We start from the raw sequence: 19,977 nt of genomic DNA, 5'->3' as shown, positions 1-19,977 counted from the left end.
ATCTAGACAGTTTGCAGTAGAGCCTGAGAATCTACATTCATAACAAGTTTGCAGCTGATGCTGCTGACTTTCAGATCACATATTTAGTAGTGAGGGTATAGACCAGGATTCCCACATGGCTGTGCATCAGCCTCCCCTGTAGGACTTGTTCATAAGGGATTCCTGGACTCCATGCCCAACACTCTGAGAAGCTGGGTCTAGGAGGAGACCTGAGTATTTTCTAAGAAGCCTGACAAGCAGTCCTCATGCTTAGTCAGGTTTGGATCCACTGAGGCTTGTGATCAGAGTGACCAGGATGGGGAAGGGCTTAAATCCACATTTAAATGGGAAGAAAAAGTCAAGACATTTTCTGGGAGATACATGTTTTCTCTTCTAAGCAGGATAGGCAGCTGGACATTTTATAAAGTAGTCTGATATCATAAAGTCTCTGAGTTGCTAAGAGAGCAGATCTAAATGCTCTCACCACAAAAAAATGGTAATTATGTGACATCATACAGGTATAAGCTAAAGTTCTGCTGCTGATCATTGTGCAATAGAGAAAAGTATCAAATCACAGGTTGTACACTTACTCAATATTTTATATCAGTCATATCTCAATAAAGCACAGGAAAAAAATCTCTGAAAGTTTCCCTACGTGATATTCTTATAAAGTTCTTTGTGAAAAGAAAAAGGATTTCAAAATTTGTTGCAAAGGAGAGAAAGAGAGTGAGATTTGTCATTTTATTTCAGGAAAAGTCACAGAACAGCCTGAGGATTCATAGCCAGCTCAGCATCCACAGTCTCTCCCAGGTGGGGAACCACATGGGAACCACCGCCCCTGCACGGGGAGCAGAAGCCACTGTTCACAAAACAGACACTCCCTTAGCTGGAGGATGGACTCTGGTGCTAGGCCTGCTGTCTCTGCTGCCCTTGGCAACTCAATAACACTACCACGATTCATGCTGTGCAGATCAAAACCTTCAGTGTGATGCCAGCCTCTCTGTCTTAGTTCAGTTCAGTTCAGTCTCTCAGTCGTGTCCGACTCTTTGTGACCCCACGGACTGCAGCACGCCAGGCCTCCCTGTCCATCACCAACTCCCGGAGGTTACTCAAACTCATGTCCATCAAGTTGGAGATGCCATCCAACCATATCATCCTCTGTCGTCCCCTTCTCTGGCCGCCTTCAATCTTTCCCAGCATCAGGGTCTTTTCAAATGAATCAGTTTTTGCATCAGGTGGCCAAAGTATTGGAGTTTCAGCATCAGTCCTTCCAGTGAATATTCAGGGCTGATTTCCTTTAGGATGGACTGGTTCAATCTCCTTGCAGTCCAAGGGACTCCCAAGAGTCTTCTCCAATACCACAGTTCAAAAACATCAATTCTTCGCTGCTCACCTTTCTTTATACTCCAATTCTCACATCCATACATGACTACTGGGAAAACTATATCTTTGACTAGATGGACCTTTGTTGGCAAAGTAATGTCTCTGCTTTTTAATAAGTTGTCATGGTTGGTCATAACTTTTCTTCCAAGGAACAAGCATCTTTTAATTTCATGGCTGCAGTCATCATCTCCAGTGATTTTGAAGCCCCAAAAAATAAAGTCTCACTGTTTCCACTGTTTCCCCATCTATTTGCCATGAAGTGATGGAACCAGATGCCATGATCTTAGTTCTCTCTGTCTCACTGTGTCCTTATTTGGAGTCCATGTGACTGGAGGAGCCTAGTGCCATGTCCACCTGCAGAAATGTTTAGGAAACAAGTTTTTCTCCTTCATGGAGGTAGGTAATCTCAGACTCTGACCAAAATGTTTACATGTGAAATTCCCTTCAGTTGGGAAGTAGGTATAGATTTGAAGGTAGAGGTGAGGGTTTTCATTGTTTAATCTTTAAGTCAGGTCTGACTCTTTGTGACCCCATGGACTGTAGCCTGCCAGGCTCCTATGTCCATGGGATTTTCCAAGCAAGAATACTGGAGTGGGGATACCATTTCCTCCTCCCAGGGATCTTCCTGACGCAGGGATTGAACCCAGGTCTCCTGCATTACAGATTATTTACCACCGAGCCACCGGGGAAGTCCCAGGGGAAAGGGTAAGGGATGGGGAAAAAGTGACAAATTTCAGTATTTGGACCAGTGATCTAGACCAGAACTTGATCTAGTACATTCTAGGGACTTGGGCATGGGTGGATGAATGAGTGATTACCATATGACATCTTTCACTTCTCTAATGTTCTGTGATGGGATCCAGCTTCTAGATAAGTGAAGTCCATTTTTGAATGATGAAATGATTACTCAGAATGTCCTTTTCTTGCCTTTGTCTCTTTCTAGGATTAAAAATCCAACATCTATGGATCTTCATGGGTTATCTGCTAAGTCACTTCAGTCGTGTCCAACTCTTGCAACCCTATGGACTGTTACCTACCAGGCTCCTCTGTCCATGGGATTCTCCAGGTAAGAATACTGGAATGGGTTGCCATGTCCTCCTCCAGGGGATCTTCTCAACACAGGGACCATATTCGCATCTCTTGCAGCTCCTGCATTGCAGGGAGTTTCTTTACTGCTGAGCCACCGGGAAAGCCCGTGTGTGTGTGTGTGTGTGTGTGTGTGTGTATACTGATATTTTATATTGCTTTATATTCCTTTGTACATGAACATCTTACTGAGAAAATATCCATAATATTTATCAGTTTATCAGTTTGTGACCCGCATCAAAGTCTTAAAAAATTACTAGTTCAGACACCAAACTACTAATTTCACCAAACTACCGCATTTATATTTTGGCCAAAACAATTATTTCCTTTGTATTGTACTTATAGAAACTTTTTATACTTTATTACTTTTATTTGTTTCCCTGGAAGAGGTAGCCTTAAAACCAAGCCCACCATATTACTGGAAATGGACCCTCCGTGACCTGCTTTTTCACTCCTGCTATTTTTCAGGTGCCTGAATACAAGTCTACCTGAACCATGGGGACTTGGTCCATGGAGAACTAATGATTCAACTATCTTAGCAAATCCAATTATATATATATTTTTTTCATCCAACAAGAAGCCAAAATGTTTTTGATAGAAACAGTACAAATTTCAAACCCAGCTGCAGTTACTCTTTTGAAACACCAAAAAAGGTCCTCTTTTCAGATGGTTAATTCCATATTAGCATTTACAATATCATTACTGTTGTTCCCCAGAGCTGGGACAACATTTGCTCTCAACACATTTGATTGTGACATGACCAGTTCTACACCCTTCACTTCCACATCTGCCACATCTGTTTCAACAACCTCTTTCTGTTCACTCCCTTCTTGGAGTCTGTGTGTTTTCTGGAATGGTTGAGACAGCTTCACCTTGAACTTTTCATTCTCAGCAGCTACTAACTGTGCTTGCTGAGATAAAGCCTCAATCTTGGCTTAAAAAAAACCTGTGTCAGTATCTGATGCTGACAATTACCAGTGTGGATTGAAATAAGGTAGAAGTTTACTTGCTTACACTCACTTTCAATGTCTATATGTTTCTTATTGTGACCTGATAGCAAATATCTCAGAAATGAGCACTGGCTCACAGAAGAGATAAAAATATCATTTGTTGAGGTGGACTTGTACACAGGGACCTACCCTGGCACCAGAAAAATAGCAAGGGTGAAAAAATAGGTCATAGAGATTCCATTTCCAGTAACATGGTGGGCATGGTTTTAAGGCTGCCTCTTCCAGGGAAGAGTCTAGTCTAGTCTAGTCAAGGCTATAGTTTTTTCAGTGGTCATGTATGGATGTGAGAGTTGGACTGTGAAGAAAGCTGAGCACCGAAGAATTGATGCTTTTGAACTGTGGTGTTGGAGAAGACTCTTGAGAGTCCCTTGGACTGCAAGGAGATCCAACCAGTCCATTCTGAAGGAGATCAGCCCTGGGATTTCTTTGGAAGGAATGATGCTAAAGCTGAAACTCCAGTACTTTGGCCATCTCATGCGAAGAGTTGACTCATTGGAAAAGACTCTGATGCTGGGAGGGATTGAGGGCAGGAGGAGAAGGGGACAACAGAGTATGAGATGGCTGGATGGTATCACTGACTCGATGCACGTTGAGTCTGAGTGAACTCCAGGAATTGGTGATGGACAGGGAGGCCTGGTGTGCTGCGATTCGTGGGGTCGCAGAAAGTCGGACACGACTGAGTGACTGAACTGAACTTCCAGGGAAACAAAATAAAAGTAATAAAGTATAAAAAGTTTCCATAACTACAATATGAAGGAAATAATTTTTTTAGGCCAAAATATAAGTGTGGGCAGTCTCCAGAGAGAAAATATGTTTTTATCCATAGGGTGTTAGCCAAATCTGGAAAAATCTTACCTCTGATTTTCTCAAGTTTATGAACTATAACAGTAAATATAAGCCAGAGCTTATTCGCGTGGGGAGCTAAGAGGCATCCCCTCCCTGAAAATCCAGAAACCAGGATTCATATCCTCAGGGAGGATGTAGAGATATTGCCTGCATGCATGCTCTGTCACTTAGTAGTGTCCAACTCTTTGCCCCCCCATAAATTATAGCCCACCGGACTCCTCTGTCTATGGCATTATCCCAGCAAGAATATAGGAATGGGTAGACATGAGTTTGGGTGGGCTCTGGGAATTGGTATTGGACAGGGAGGGCTGGTGTGCTGCAGCTCATGGGGTTGCAGAGTCGGACACGACTGAGCAACTGAAATGAGCTGAACGGAACCATTTCCTCCTCCAGGTGTCGTCACAACCCAGAGACCGAAACTGCATCTCCTGTTTTGGCAGGCAGATTCTTTACCACTGAGCCACCTGGGAACTGTAGAGATATTGGAAGCATGAAACATACTGATGGGAATATAAAATGGTGCTGCCACTTTGGAAAAACGCTCTGGAAGTTTCTCAATGTTTGAACACAGATTTACTGTATCAGTTCTGCAGATTATCCTACTCAAGGTGGACCCACAGTGACAAAGATTGTTTAGTGACTGTGCAACCCATGTGTGACCACGTCCAGGGTGTAGGGCTCACCACCTCGTGCTCCTGCTTCTCTGACCTGGAAAGTCCCTGTGCAGATGGACTCTGAGATGCACACAAGTGTCCCTGCCTCCTGGGTCCACACCTTGTGGACTCTCCTCCCCTGAGTGTGGGTGGGAGCTGTGACCTGCTTCTGACCAGTAGAATATGGCAACAGGGACATGACTCCTGGGATTAGATCACAGAAGAACAAAACCCCATCTTGCTGGCTGACTTTCTACTTGTCTTCCCTGCTTGCAATCTCTGATGAAGGAAGCAGCTGGGATGGAAACATCTTTGTTTCACGAAACTGAGGTCAGCCCCCTACCAACATCCAGCAGAATACTAAGGCCTCCAGTCTAACAGCTCAGAGGAAGCCACTTAGTGTTCTCCCCTCAGGCAGCCCTTGCCTTTCTTGAAGACACACACACTGCTTTCTCTTTACAGCATAATGTCAAGTTCTCTGGCTATCCTAGTTGCTTTCCTCTCGCTCCATCCAGGAGACCCTGGAAGGGAGCAGCAGGCAGGGTGGGAGGAAGTGCTGGTGAGCAGGGATGTGGCCAGACCCCTCCTTGGAGAGATGTTCCCAGGGAGTCAGTTGGAAGAAGAGCAGTCAGGGCAGTGAGATGGGAAGGGGAAGAGTGAACACCCCTGGGACCTCAGGTCCACAGGAGGCTGTGTTTCAGGCTATGAAATAGCACAGTGATGAGGAAACCCTGCACGGCGCCTGCTGGTCTTCCCCCTTCAGCATCTGGAGAGCCCAGCTCACACCCAGATGCAAACACCACTGATGGCCCACAGCCCAGATGTGAGCCCCACTTCCCCCAACTCCAGCGAACACACTCCATCAGCCAACATAGGCCCAACTCTCCTGTCACTTCAGACCCTGGGACCATCTGTAGTGAGTGTGGGAAACACAACAGACTCCCCACCAGTCTCAGAGCCCAGAGGGGAAGGGAAGCTGTCAGAGCCCAGAGGATGTGACCCTTAGTGAGGCAGGTGGACAGTCTATGGGAGTCAGCACAACAGAGTAAGTACACACTCGGACTCAGTGGTCAGACTGTTTCATTAGAATCATGGCTCAACCAACTGACAGTAAGTCAAGCTCCCAGAGACCTCAGTTTCCTTGTCTGCAAAATGGGCTTGAGAGCTGTCCCTATCTCATGGACTCTTATGAGATTTAAATTAATTTATGTAAATACCTGAAAACAGTACCTGACATGTTTAGTAAGGGAGAATCTTGGGAAGGAAGAGGCACGTGGCTCCTGCTTATTTCTCCCAAGAGGATGAGGATAACTTCTCCCAACACTCATTATCTCAGCCTCTTCTTACTTGTGTGCAGAGGGTGAACAGTCCTGTCTCTTATATCCCCTGAGGAGAGGGCCACCAGGAGAGGCCAGGGTAGGGCCAGGATGAGAAAGCATCAGAGCAATGGACACCCACATACATTACAGCAGTGGGAAAACACAGCTGTATGTTGGTCATTTTTCAGTGCATATACAGCTCTTGGAGTACAGCATCCACACATTTCTGGGTGTTACCTCTAAGCTCACACATTACCTGAGGCTTTAAAAGGCCCTTCCAGGGGCTTCCCTAGTGGTCCAGTACTTAGGAATCCATCTGCCAATGCAGGACATACCAGTTCAGTCCCTGGTCTGGGAATATCTCATTTGCCATGGGGCAGCTAAGGCTGTGGCCACGACTGCTGAGCCTGCTTATTCTGGAGCCCTGTTCCATGACAAAAGAAATGACTGCAGTGAGCAGCCCATATACCACTGCTAGAGAGTAGCCCCTGCTCTCTGAAACTAGAGAAAGCCCACGTGCAGCAACAAAGACCCAGCACAGCCAAAAATAAACAAAATTAAAAAGAGAGAGAGACCATTCCACTGTTACATTAGCTGAGTGCTTCGCAGGGATGGATATCTGGTAAGACAAGTGAGTCCTGACCATGTGATGTCTCACCTCCTTTGCCCCCAGATGGGTCCTTTTTTATCTCAGGCAACATTGATAGATCACGAATTTTAAGTCCAAGGACAGTCAGTATTGCTGATAGAGTGCTGCAGGCAGGGAAGATAAAGCCTATATTTAGTGAATGTCAACTCATGCCAGAAAAGGTTATTTGTTATTCATGTAATAGTTGATATTTGTTGTCTCGGGGCCTCTTCAGGGAATGATGTGTTACAATCCTTCCTGAAAGGCTATAAACAACTTCCACATCTTATAATTCCCTGAATCTCCTGGAGAATTGTCTGTCAGGTACATTATCCCCAGGGTTGCCACTGGGAAACCCACAAGGGGATAAGTAACTATTTCTAGAGTGGAGGGAGCTTGTCAAGATTGGGTTCCCAGAGTCTACAAAGAGCTATAAATTTCAATGTAGGGAAACCCACATTGTGGTCACTGCAATTCTTACTAAGCCAGACATATGTTCCGCAAGAACCATTCCATCTCTCATCCTTATACATCTGGGGGGGCGGGAAATGCAACATTCTCCTGTTTTTGTTTTTCCCATTAGCCTGGAGGCTGACTTGGAAGAAAAAGTCTCATCCCAGAAGGTTACTAATATGAGCATCTGGTAAGTGCAATAAACTTTAATTGGTCAAAGCCATTAAGAAATGAGTCAAAAAAAAAAAAAAAAGAAATGAGTCAGACTTGAAAATGAGCAATATGTGACTCTATCTCTTTCTGCAAATCTACTTTTTCCTTCCCAAGCTGAAGATAGGTTTCCTTTGCTGCTCAGTCCACACAGCTTGAAGTGGAAATAGATTAAATTTTAAATTTTCATATCTTCTCTGCCCAAGAACTAACCCTACTTCACCTGGCCATCCCCCACCACCCCTCAAAGACCCCTGAGTGAAAGGGCAGGGACTTTGATGCAAGGATGGAGATAATCACAGGGCCATTTTCTCTTGGAGATTTCTCTTTAAGCTGAAGAGAAGGATCTACACACTAGAAGTAGCTACTGTCAAGGTAGAGAGGCCTTCTACACTTTATGTGCAAAGTGGTGAAAGTCATTGGTGTTTGGGGACCCAGAAAACTCAGGGCTGCATCAACATTAGTCACATTGGCAGCTCTGAGAGCATTGGTGCCTGACATAGCATCATTTTTGTCAAAGCAGGCACTGGCAGAACAGTAGTGATGAGCGACTTAGATCAGAAGGGAAAGAAAATAGAGGGTTCTATCCACCAGGGTGAGGGGAAAGGGTCCATGTGAGAACTTTCTGGGGACTCTAGATAGAAACGGTGGCAAATGATAAAAGCAGAGATTTCTTTTGTGCCAGCCAGATGTAGAGGTGAGGGAAATTACAGAGAGAAGAAACCTCCCAAGAAGGACTTTTAATAATTTTCTTCCTTCTGCTTCTTGCAAAGCTCAGAGCCTGCCTTCCCCTCCATCTTTGCCCACTTGATATTCCATGGTGAAATGCTGTAGTCTCCACAGATATTAGAGAACAATTTTCCAGTGAACGTTGTTGAATGCCCCCTATGTGGCAAGAGCAATGCCAAGTGATATGATACAACTCTATCCTGTGTTTCCTGAAACTGTATCAGCCTGAAGCCCAAGAGTGATAATAAACAACAGGTTGTTTTTTCATCTACTGTTACAATCCCTGCAGTCTAAGGAAAATTGCTTTAATTATTTCTGGCAATTCCCCAGAAGTTCTTGCATGAGCTCTGTGTTCTCTGGAGTCCAAAGCACCAATGCCTCTCTCCATTTTGCCTATCTGTATGTAGAACACCTCTCTCTTTCCATTCAATTTTATTAATCAATCATTAAAAAATTAGTTTAACAGAATCCCTCCATTTTCTTTAGTTTCTGCCACACACTCTCATCCTTTTGGCTAAGACATAAGACAATGGGGTGGGTTAAATACCAATAGTAGAATCAGAGATGTGTTGTCTTGCATTCTCTGGCATGCAGCTCATTCTACCCCAAAATCAGTCTGTCTTCATAGGCAAGTAGAAGTATTGGCTTATAAAACTGAGTTTCCCTATACAAATATAAAATCTGAATAAAATCCAGGCCACGTGCTCTCCAAAGTATCTTACAAGTGAAAAAGAATCACAAAAACAAAAGAACAAATACATAATTATTTATATTTATAGATCTTCCCTGGTGGCTCAGACAGTAAAGAATCCACCTGCAATGTGGAAGATCTGGGTTCCATCCTTGGCTTGGGAAGATCCCCTGGAGGAGGACATGGCAACCCACTCCAGTATTCTTACCTGGAGAATCCCCATGGACAGAGGAGCCTGGTGGGCTACAGTCCATGAGGTTGCAAAGAGTTGGACATGACTGAACTAAGTACAACACATATATATTTACATGTGTGTGTTGGTCACTCATGTTCAACTCTTTGGGACCCCATGGACTGCAGCCCATCAGTCTTCTCTGTCCATGAGATTGTGCAGGCAAGAATACTGAAGCGGGTTGCCGTTTCCTCCTCCAGAGGATCTGTCCAACCCAGGGATCCGACCCACATCTCCTGCATTGGCAGGCAGATTCTTTACTACTGAATCACCTTGGAAGCCCATATATATTTGAATAGTGTATATTTTATATAAATAAAAGTCACTATAAAATATGCATTGAGAACACATACTTCTATCTGATATATGAAAGAACTTCCTAAATCTTTAAGAAGTATATTCATTCATTCAACAAATACATGTTGATTGCCTCCAGTATGCCTTCAGGAGGCACAGTGATTTAAAAAAAAAAAAAGACAAATTTCCTGATCTTATAAATCATCTATTTTATCGATGCAGTTAGAAAATCAATAAGAAATTATTTTTTAAGAAATAATAAAATTCTTAATAGTAATGAATGACATGAAGAAAAATGAAGGGCAATGGAATAGAGAATATCTTGAGGAAAATTTCAGTTGGGGCAGTCAGAGAATTTCAAGACAAGAAAAGCCAGATAGACATAAACTTTCACTGTATGTTAGGAAATTCTAAGGACGAGAAATTGAGCATGGCAAGAGAGAGTGCTAGAGAGGTAAGAAAAGGATTATGAAGAATCTTTTATGCCATAATGAGGAATTTGGAATTGGAGTTGAAGGCCATGGAAAACAACTAGAAGTTCTTAAGAAGGGAAAGTGAGGAAATTTTTGTTTTAGAAAGATAATTCTTTTGTTGTTGTTCACTCAGTAAGTTGTTTCCAGCTCTTTGTGACCACATGAACTCCTCTGTCCTCTGCTATCTCTGGAGTTTGCTCAAACTCATGTCCATTGAGTCAGTGATGCCATCCAACCATCACATCCTCTGTCAATCCCTTCTCCTCCTGTCCTCAATCTTTTCCAAAATCAGGGTCTTTTCCAGTGAGTCGGCTCTTCAAATCCAGTGGCCAAAAGGTTGGAGCTTCAGCTTCAGCACCACTCTTTCCAATGAATATTGAGAGTTAATTTCCCTTAGGATTGACTAGTTGATCTCCTTGCAGTCCAAGGGACTCTCAAGAATATTCCCCAGCACCACAATTCAAAAGCATCAATTCTTTGGTTCTCAGCCTTCTTTATGATCCATCTCTCACATCTGTACATGACTACTGGAAAAACCATAGCTTTGACTATTTGGCCTTTGTCAGCAAAGTGAGGTCTCTGCTTTTTAATCTGCCATCTAGGTTTGTCATAGCTTTCCTTCGAAGGAGCAACCATCTTTTAATTTCATGGCTGCAGTCACCATCCACAGTGATTTTGGGGCCCAAGAAAAGAAAATCTGTCACTATTTCAACTTTTCCCCTCCTGTTTGCCAAGAAGTGATGAGACTGGATGCCATGATCTTAATTTTTTCACTCTCCTCTTTTACCCTGATCAAGGGGCTCTTTAGTTCCTCTTCACTTTCTGCCATTAGAGTGGTATTCGTTAGGAAATATGAAAGAAAACTTGAAAGGAGGAAGACTACAGGAAGTAAAATGAATTTTAAGTTTATTACAAGTGTATTCAGATGAGAGATGATGAAAGTCTGACATCGGCAGTATAATTAGGAATGAAGAAAAGGAGTATGAGTGTGCGAAAAGTGAGAATCAATGGAGCTTGGTCATGCGCTGGGTGACTCAAGGATAATTCTAAATTTTCTGGCTTTTATTGAAAGCTCCTTAAGGGTAGAGACCATGCCTTTCTTGTCACCACTGTTTTTCAATGCCTAAAACAGTGTGTTAATTTGTGGTAGATGTAAAAATATATTTATTTAATAATAAGGTTCTTCTTCCCCAAAAGCAATAACAACAAGACTTAAGAATTGATTAGATGCACAGGTTAACGAAAGGTAGAAGTCCTGGGATGACTGCCAAGTTTTCTTTTCTTGAATAACTGGATACACTGTGGTACTATTTATTGATAAAGGGTACATGAAGAGAGGAACAGTCTTCAAGCAGGGAGGAGAATTTGATGGATTCAGTTTGGGAAATCTTAGATACAAGTGTCTATGATATCCAAGTTGACATTCAAAGAGCACTGGGAATATGAGCCTGAATATGAGAGGTGCACTAGAGAAACAAATTTGGGAGAGATTGGCATACAGATAGTATGAAACCCATGGGAGTGAATAGACTCATCCACGAATATCTGTAGGATGAAAAGAAAACAAGGCGTAAGATGAAAACCAAAGACATGCCAATATTTCAGGGATTGTCAAAAGAAGTAAATTCTGCAAAACGACTGGAAAGAAATAGCCAGGAAGATTAGAGGAAATCTGAAAATTAATTCAAAGAGGAATAGAAGTTCTCTAGGAGAGAATTCTAAGAAGTCTAAAAACACATGGACTGAGAAGTGTCCACTGAATTCTTTCAAGACTTGGCAGAGCAATTCATTGAAATTCCTGGGGCAGTAGACAGAATGACATGAGATGTGAAATAAGTAGGATGTGAGGAAGTCAGTTATGTGAGGGGTTGAGTCAGGGAAGAGAGAGTCAGGAAGAAGCCAGAAGTAGTCATGGATCTGGAAAGGGATGTAGAAGATGGAAGAAACTGAAGCTGAAAGTATGAGTCCAACAGAGCAGGAGAACACTGAAGTTATAGAAAAGAGAAGGGAGTTTTAAGAGAAGTGGGAAAGGCGGGGTACATATGTGGAGGTATCAATCTTTTCAGGAAAGAAAGATAACGCTTTTTTGTAAAAGGAGGGAAGGGGGAAAGGAAGGATAAACGGAGATGCAGACAAGTTTCCTGCATCGTGTCAAGAAGTCAAGCACATCCATCTAGCAGTGGCTTCTATTTTCTGTGAAATGACAGTAAGTGAAGTAATTGATGTGAAGGGACGTGTTGGAGTAAAAAGTTTGAGAAGAAAGATTTAAAATCGCCATTGTGAAGACAAGAAAGAAACCTGCTTTACCCCTAGTTTGGCTGTCAACCATAGTTTGCATTTATTGAGTAATCACTATTTGCTAAAACCTTTGCATACACCAACTAATTTCATTTTCACAACAACCTTTAAGGTAGGTGCCATTATTATATATAAGAAAATTAAGATTTAGAGAGGTTACGTGACCTGGGGTCTCGTTTCACTGTGGCCAACCTCAGAGCTCACACTCTCCAGGATTTTTTCTGTCTCTTGGAGAGTACTCCATTCTTCTGAAATTATTCACATGTATATGTGAACATTTGTCCTCTGAATTATTTTCTATGACAATTATTTAATTTTATTAATTATTTAATGACAGTATTTTCCATCCACAAACTGATTTCAAGTTTCTTGGGTTAGGAGCTTTGTCTTCTATTATTTCGTGTTTTCTACAACTCCAAGAAATGCAGGAGCACAAATATTAACAACACTTTATAAACATGAAGCCTTTTTTTTTGTAGTTATAGTTAAAATATTACAAAACTGTTAAAAGGGAATCTTTTAAATCAGCCACATTTGGGCATAACTTTTTCTATGTGTTCCTCTTTAGCCTTATCTACTAAAGAAGAACAGTGTATTCTATAACTACATGTGTTATAAAACTTTTAAAATTATTTATAAATATTTTCCTGTTTCTCACAGTGTTCAGGTAAACTAATTTTTTGAGGTTTAACTTTTTACACTTGTCAAGCACATTACTATATTTTTTCTTTTTATCTTAAAAAGACAAAATAGTTTGTTTACATCTTATGAATCCTAAATGGTAGATGTCTGACTTATTTCCAAGAACAATGGTTCATATGGGATTGGACAAAAAACTGTAAAATATTCATCATTTATATCTCCATGTTTGGCATGGAGTCCTTTAGTGTGTCAGACTCACAGATATGTTCTAACACACAGCTGACAGGCAGCCACACAAAATGGAGAATGTGCAACAGTTGGTATCAACATGGACAGTAGGAAGAGAGCCTTTGCCTACGGTGGGGGGATATACAGAGATCCTCAGAAACCTCAGAGGAGGAAACGTTCCAGTAAGTAAATCAACTGAAGAAATGGATGGTCATGCCTAAGGTCCACTGACCTCGGGCTTCCCTCGTGGCTCAGATGGTAAAGAATCTGCCTGCAATTCAAGAGACACGGGTTCAATCCCTGGGTTGGGAAGATCCCCTGGAGAACAGAATGGCAACCCACTCCAGTATTCTTGCCTGTAGAAATTCATGGACAAAGAAGCCTGGCAGGCCACAGTCCATGAGGTCACAAAGAGTCGGACATGACTGTGACTAACACACAAAGTCCACTGAGGCTTGGTAGAGAGCATCAGAGAGGAAATAGGATGGCCTAAAGAGAAAATATTTAGTAAATGAGACAAGACTAGGTGAGTATGTAAAAAATGAGAAGGGAACTTTTTTTTTCTGTCAGAAATATTTCATCCTCTAGGACTCCCCTGGTGGTCCAGTTGCAGGGGGCACGGGTTTGATCTCTGTCGGGGAAGTCCACATGCCGCAAGTTGCAGCCCCCAAAAAAGTCATCCTCTGGTCTTCATGCAGACACATTCAAGTAATGGAAAGGGAAAACCAAACTAGCATCTCTGAATTTCTCCTCCTGGGTTTCTCAAGTTGGCCAGAGCAACAAGAGCTGCTTTTTGCACTTTTCCTGTGTCTCTACTTAGCAGGGCTGTTTGGAAACATATTCATCTTGCTGGCCATTTCCTCAGACCATCGCCTCCACACTCCCATGTATTTCTTCCTCGCCACTTTGTCTGTGGTGGACCTCTGCCTTCCTTCATCTACAGTACCCAAGATGCTCCTGGACATCCAAACACAGACTCAGTCCATCTCCTATCCTGGCTGCCTGGTTCAGATGTATTTCTGTATGATGTTTGCCAACATGGACAATTTCCTTCTCACGGTGATGGCCTATGACCGTTATGTGGCCATCTGTCACCCTTTGCGTTACTCCACCATTATGACCCAGCACCTCTGCATCTCCCTCGTGGGTGGACCTTGGGTGATTGCCTTTTTGAACCCCCTCTTGCATACCCTTATGATGACCCGTCTGCATTTCTGCTCTAACAATGTCATCCACCATTTCTTCTGTGATATCAATGCTCTCCTCCCTCTATCCTGTTCTGACACCAGTCTTAATCAGTTCTTGGTTCTTGCTGTGGTGGGGCTAATCTTTGTGGTACCCTCAGTGTGTATCCTGGCATCCTACAGCCTCATTATCTCTGCTGTGATGAAAATTCCTTCTGTCAAAGGAAAATTCAAGGTGTTCTCCACCTGTGGATCTCACCTTGCCTTGGTCATTCTTTTCTATGGAGCAATCACAGGGGTCTATATGAGTTCCTCATCTAACAGTTCAACTGAAAAAGACACAGCAGCATCAATAATCTTCATGGTCATAGTCCCTGTGGTCAATCCCTTCATTTACAGTCTAAGGAACAATGAGCTAAAGGGGGCTTTAAAGAAGATTTTAGGCCAGAGCAAAATCTTCTCCCAGTGATTCATTCTGGCTGAGTTCAACAGGTGGTAAATCCTAATGAGATCATTATTTTCATTCTCATAATTGAAAAGCTGTTACAAAATACCTACTTTTGCTTTATTGACTACACCAAAGCCTTTGACTGTGTGGATCACAACAAACTGGGAAATTCTTCAAGAGATGAGAATACCAGACCACCTGACCTGCATCCTGAGAAATCTGCGTGCAGGTCAAGAAGCAACAGTTAGAACTGAACATGGAACAATAGACTGGTTCCAAATCAGGAAAGGAGTATGTCAAGGCTGTATATTGTCACCCTGCTTATTTAACTTATATGAAGAGTATATCATGCAAAATGCTGGGCTGGATGAAGCACAAGCTGGCATCAAGATTGCCAGGAGAAATATCAATAACCTCAGATATGTAGTTGACACCACCCTTATGGCAGAAAGCAAAGAAGAACTAAAGAGCCTCTTGATGAAAGTGGAAGAGAAAAGTGAAAAAGTTGGCTTAAAACCCAACATTTAGAAAACTAAGATCATGGTATCTGGTCCCATCACTTCATGGCAAATAGATGGGGAAAGAGTGGAAACAGTGACAGACTATTTTGGGGGGCTCCAAAATCACTGCAGATGGTGACTGCATCCATGAAGTTAAAAGATGCTTGCTCCTTGGAAGAAAAGTTATGACCAACCTAGACGGCATATTAAAAAGCAGAGACATTTCTTTACCAACAAAGGTCCATCTAGTCAAAGCTATAGCTTTTCCAGTAGTCATGTATGGATGTGAGAGTTGGACTATAAAAAAAGCTGAGCACTGAAGAACTGATGCTTTTAAACTGTGGTGTTGGAGAAGACTCTTGAGGGTCCCTTGGACTGCAAGGAGATCCAACCTGTAAATCCTAGAGGAAATCAGTCCTGAATATTCATTGGAAGGACTGATGCTGAAGCTGAAACTCTCAATACTTTGGCCACCTGATGCAAAGAACTGACTCATTTAAAAAGGCCCTGATGCTGGGAAAAATTGATGGCAGGAGGAGAAGGGGTCGACAGAGGATTAGATGTTTGGATGGCATCACCGATGCAATGGACAAGAGTTTGAGGAGGATCCGGGAGTTGGTGATGGACAGGGAAGCCTGGTGCGCTGAAGTCCATGGGATTGCAGAGAGTCAGACACAACTGAGCGACTGAACTGAACTGAACTACAGAATACCTAATTAAACTTGACACCTACCTCACTTTGCTACAAACTCTAGGAATGACATGATCATAGGACTTATCCACTTGAGTTCCCTAAGATATTAATAATGTTGGCAAATATTTAAGTCTCTGAAGATCACAATACAAATATGCAATCAGCATTAAAATGAATCATTAAGACATCCCATATGTCTAGGATTAATGCAGGAATATACCATGGGGAAAACATAAAATTTCCCTAGGACTGCCCTAGAGTAGACAGGAATAGGTAATTACATTGTCATTCATGAAAAACAGTAGAGAATAAATGGGCTATGTAATGAAAGTTTCAAACCATGACTACAAGTTGAGGTAAGAAAAACAAAGATATTAATAAAGAGGTCAAGTAAGGCTTCAGTGAAAAGACAGTACTTTAATCTGGGTCTTAACCACAGATGAGTTTTACAAAGGAATAATGAAAATATTCAAAATATATGAGGAAGAACTTTAGGTAAGGAGGACCACGGTGTGTATGAGCAAATGTATTGAATAAATTAACCTTAATGCAGTGTAGGGTCCATATTGGGATTGGTGAGAATGGGGGATGGATTATTTCTCATCCCAATGTTTTATTCATGTTTTACAGCTATATTGCATGCATTTCCTATAATCAGTCTTTATTCCTTTGTGTTAAAAGTAAGATTTATATCTGTTGTCTACGTGTATACCTATATATCTTCATGATGCTCTACAAAAAATTACCTGGGTGGCTATTAATTATCAATTTAAATTTTAAAACTTTGTGTGGTTATTAACTCTGATATGCATAGAGTTGCCTATATGAGTAGACCCTGCCAGTAATAGAAAGCATATGCCCTTGTGAATTTTGATTTAAAAATCATATCTGATTTAACATTTTCTGTGTACATAATGTTCCCCAAAGCCCTGCAAAGAGCATTGTTCCATAGGCCATAAGTCCCATATTTTAAGTCATACCATCCAAAATATTTCCTCAAAGCTGGTTTTTAAAAATGTTCAATCATTTTTATGATGTGATCACTGAGAGACAGAAATAAAGATAAAAAGATAAAGATGAGCTAAAGATACAGGTTTTTTTCTTAAAAGACATCCTGCTATAAACATGTATTTACTTATGATAAGAAGACCTTCTATAAATTACCTTTGTCATTTTTACTCCTTTATGATGAGAGATAGATCAGAAAAATTTGTTGGAGCATGTAAAGATCAATGCAAATAGCACTCGTGCAAAGACAGAAGCAACAGCAAAAATCAACCAGTTTACAATTCCCTGTCTCTTGAGAGATCTTTGTGGGTACCAGATATACTGGTTGCAAATAAGAAATCAATTATTCTTAATTAAATAGAAAGCTTAATGAAGAAGTACTGTTCATTATGAACTCATCAGGAATTCATAAAATTGCTGGAAGGGTTGGAGAAGCAGACTATCAATATAGGAAACTGAAAGAAATGGAAACATATGCTCTTGGATTGGAAGAATTAATATTATTAAAATGGTCACACCACCCAAAGCAATCTACAGATTTAATGTGATCCCTATCAAATTACCCATGAAATTTTTCATATAAATAGAACAAATAATCCTAAAATGTATATGGAGCCATAAAAGACCCGGAAGTGCCAAAGCAATGCTGAGAAAAAGAACAAAGCTGGAGGCATAACCCTCTCAGACTTCAGAAAAAACTACAAAGCTGCAGAAATCAAAAGAATGTGGTATTGCACAAAAACCATGAGGATGCGGAGAAAACAAAACCCTTGTACACTGTTGGTGGTGTAAATGTAAACTGGTGCAGGCACTGTGGGAAAGAGTATGGAGCCGTCTCAAAAATCTAAAAATTGCCATATGACCCAGTAATTCCACTTCTGGATTTATATACAAACAAATCAAAAAAAAAAAAAAAAAAACACTAATTAGAAAAGATACATGCACCTCAATATTCATAGCAGCATTATTTATAATTGCCAAGATGTGGAATCAACCTAAGTGCACATCAATCAGATCAGATCAGTCGCTCAGTCGTGTCCGACTCTTTGTGACCCCATGAATCGCAGCACGCCAGGCCTCCCTGTCCATCACCAACTCCCGGAGTTCACTCAGACTCATGTCCATCGAGTCAGTAATGCCATCCAGCCATCTCATCCTCTGTCGTCCCCTTCTCCTCCTGCCCCCAATCCCTCCCAGCATCAGAGTCTTTTCCAATGAGTCAACTCTTCACATGAGGTGGCCAAAGTGCTGGAGTTTCAGCTTTAGCATCATTCCTTCTAAAGAAATCCCAGGGCTGATCTCCTTCAGAATGGACTGGCTGGATCTCCTTGCAGTCCAAGGGACTCTCAAGAGTCTTCTCCAACACTACAGTTCAAAAGCATCAATTCTTCGGCACTCAGCCTTCTTCACAGTCCAACTCTCACATCCATACATGACCACAGGAAAAACCCTAGCCTTGACTAGACGAACCTTTGCTGGCAAAGTAATGTCTCTGCTTTTGAATATGCTATCTAGGTTGGTCATAACTTTCCTTCCAAGGAGTAAGCGTCTTTTAATTTCATGGCTGCAGTCACCATCTGTAGTGATTTTGAAGCCCAGAAAAATTAAGTCTGACACTGTTTCCACTGTTTGCCCATCTATTTCCCATGAAGTGGTGGGACTGGATGCCATGATCTTTGTTTTCTGAATGTTGAGCTTTAAGCCAACTTTTTCACTCTCCACTTTCACTTTCATCAAGAGGCTTTTGAGTTCCTCTTCACTTTCTGCCATAAGGGTGGTGTCATCTGCATATCTGAGGTTATTGATATTTCTCCCGGCAATCTTGATTCCAGCTTGTGTTTCTTCCAGTCCAGCATTTCTCATGATGTACTCTGCATAGAAGTTAAATAAGCAGGGTGACCATATACAGCCTTGACGTACTTCTTTTCCTATTTGGAACCAGTCTGTTGTTCCATGTCCAGGTCTAACTGTTGCTTCCTGACCTGCATACAAATTTCTCAAGAGGCCGATCAGGTGGTCTGGTATTCCCATCTCTTTCAGAATTTTCCACAGTTTATTGTGATCCACACAGTCAAAGGCTTTGGCATAGTTAATAAAGCAGAAGCAGATGTTTTTCTGGAACTCTCTTGCTTTTTCAATGATCCAGTGGATGTTGGCAATTTGATCTCTGGTTCCTCTGCCTTTTCTAAAACCAGCTTGAACATTAGGAAATTCACGGTTCACGTATTGCTGAAGCCTGACTTGGAGAATTTTGAGCATTACTTTACTAGCATGTGAGATGAGTGCAATTGTGCAGTAGTTTGAGCATTCTTTGGCATTGCCTTTCTTTGGGATTGGAATGAAAACTGACCTTTTCCAGTCCTGTGGCCACTGCTGAGTTTTCCAAATTTGCTGGCATATTGAGTGCAGCACTTTCACAGCATCATCTTTCAGGATGTGGAATAGTTCAACTGGAATTCCATCACCTCCACTAGCTTTGTTTGTAGTGATGCTTTCTAAGTGCACATCAATAGATAAATATATAAAGACTATACAAATACAATGGAATACTACTCAACCATAGAAAATAATGAAATTTTTTTATCATTTGCAGTAAGGTAGATAGACTTGGAGAGAACTATGCTAGCAAAATAAGTCAGACAGAGAAAGATAATATATATCTTTTATCAGAGAAAGATAATATATAATATGTATGCAAAATATACATCTGTATATATCACACATGTAAAATCTAAAAAATAAAACGAACTTGTTACTATTGTCATAGCCATATTCTGATTTAAATATATATATATATATATATATATATACACACAATGCTATCCTCACAACTGGAATATTATATAGTAATGAATATGACTTTAACTCAACAATATGGTTATATCTTAATAACATATTGAATGAAAAGAAACAAATATCAGAGTATCTTTGAGACAATGCCTTTTAGATCAAAACCAACTAAAATTAAAAGCATATACTTTTCGTT

At 41.4% G+C, this 19,977-nt stretch overlaps 1 protein-coding gene across 1 annotated transcript; it reads left to right on the top strand.

The window, feature by feature from the left end:
• The first annotated feature begins 13,805 nt into the window (after positions 1 to 13,805).
• Positions 13,806 to 14,810, top strand: LOC133236004 (putative olfactory receptor 1F12P). Its single transcript, XM_061397750.1, has one exon. It carries the CDS (start codon positions 13,806 to 13,808, stop codon positions 14,808 to 14,810), a length of 1,005 nt encoding a protein of 334 aa, XP_061253734.1.
• The last annotated feature ends 5,167 nt before the right edge of the window (positions 14,811 to 19,977 follow it).

Source organism: Bos javanicus, chromosome 23 (assembly GCF_032452875.1).
Source record: "Bos javanicus breed banteng chromosome 23, ARS-OSU_banteng_1.0, whole genome shotgun sequence".
Taxonomy (NCBI): Eukaryota; Metazoa; Chordata; class Mammalia; order Artiodactyla; family Bovidae; genus Bos; species Bos javanicus.
The sequence above is the reverse complement of the archived record's forward strand: the minus strand, read 5'-3'. Positions and strand labels throughout refer to the sequence as shown.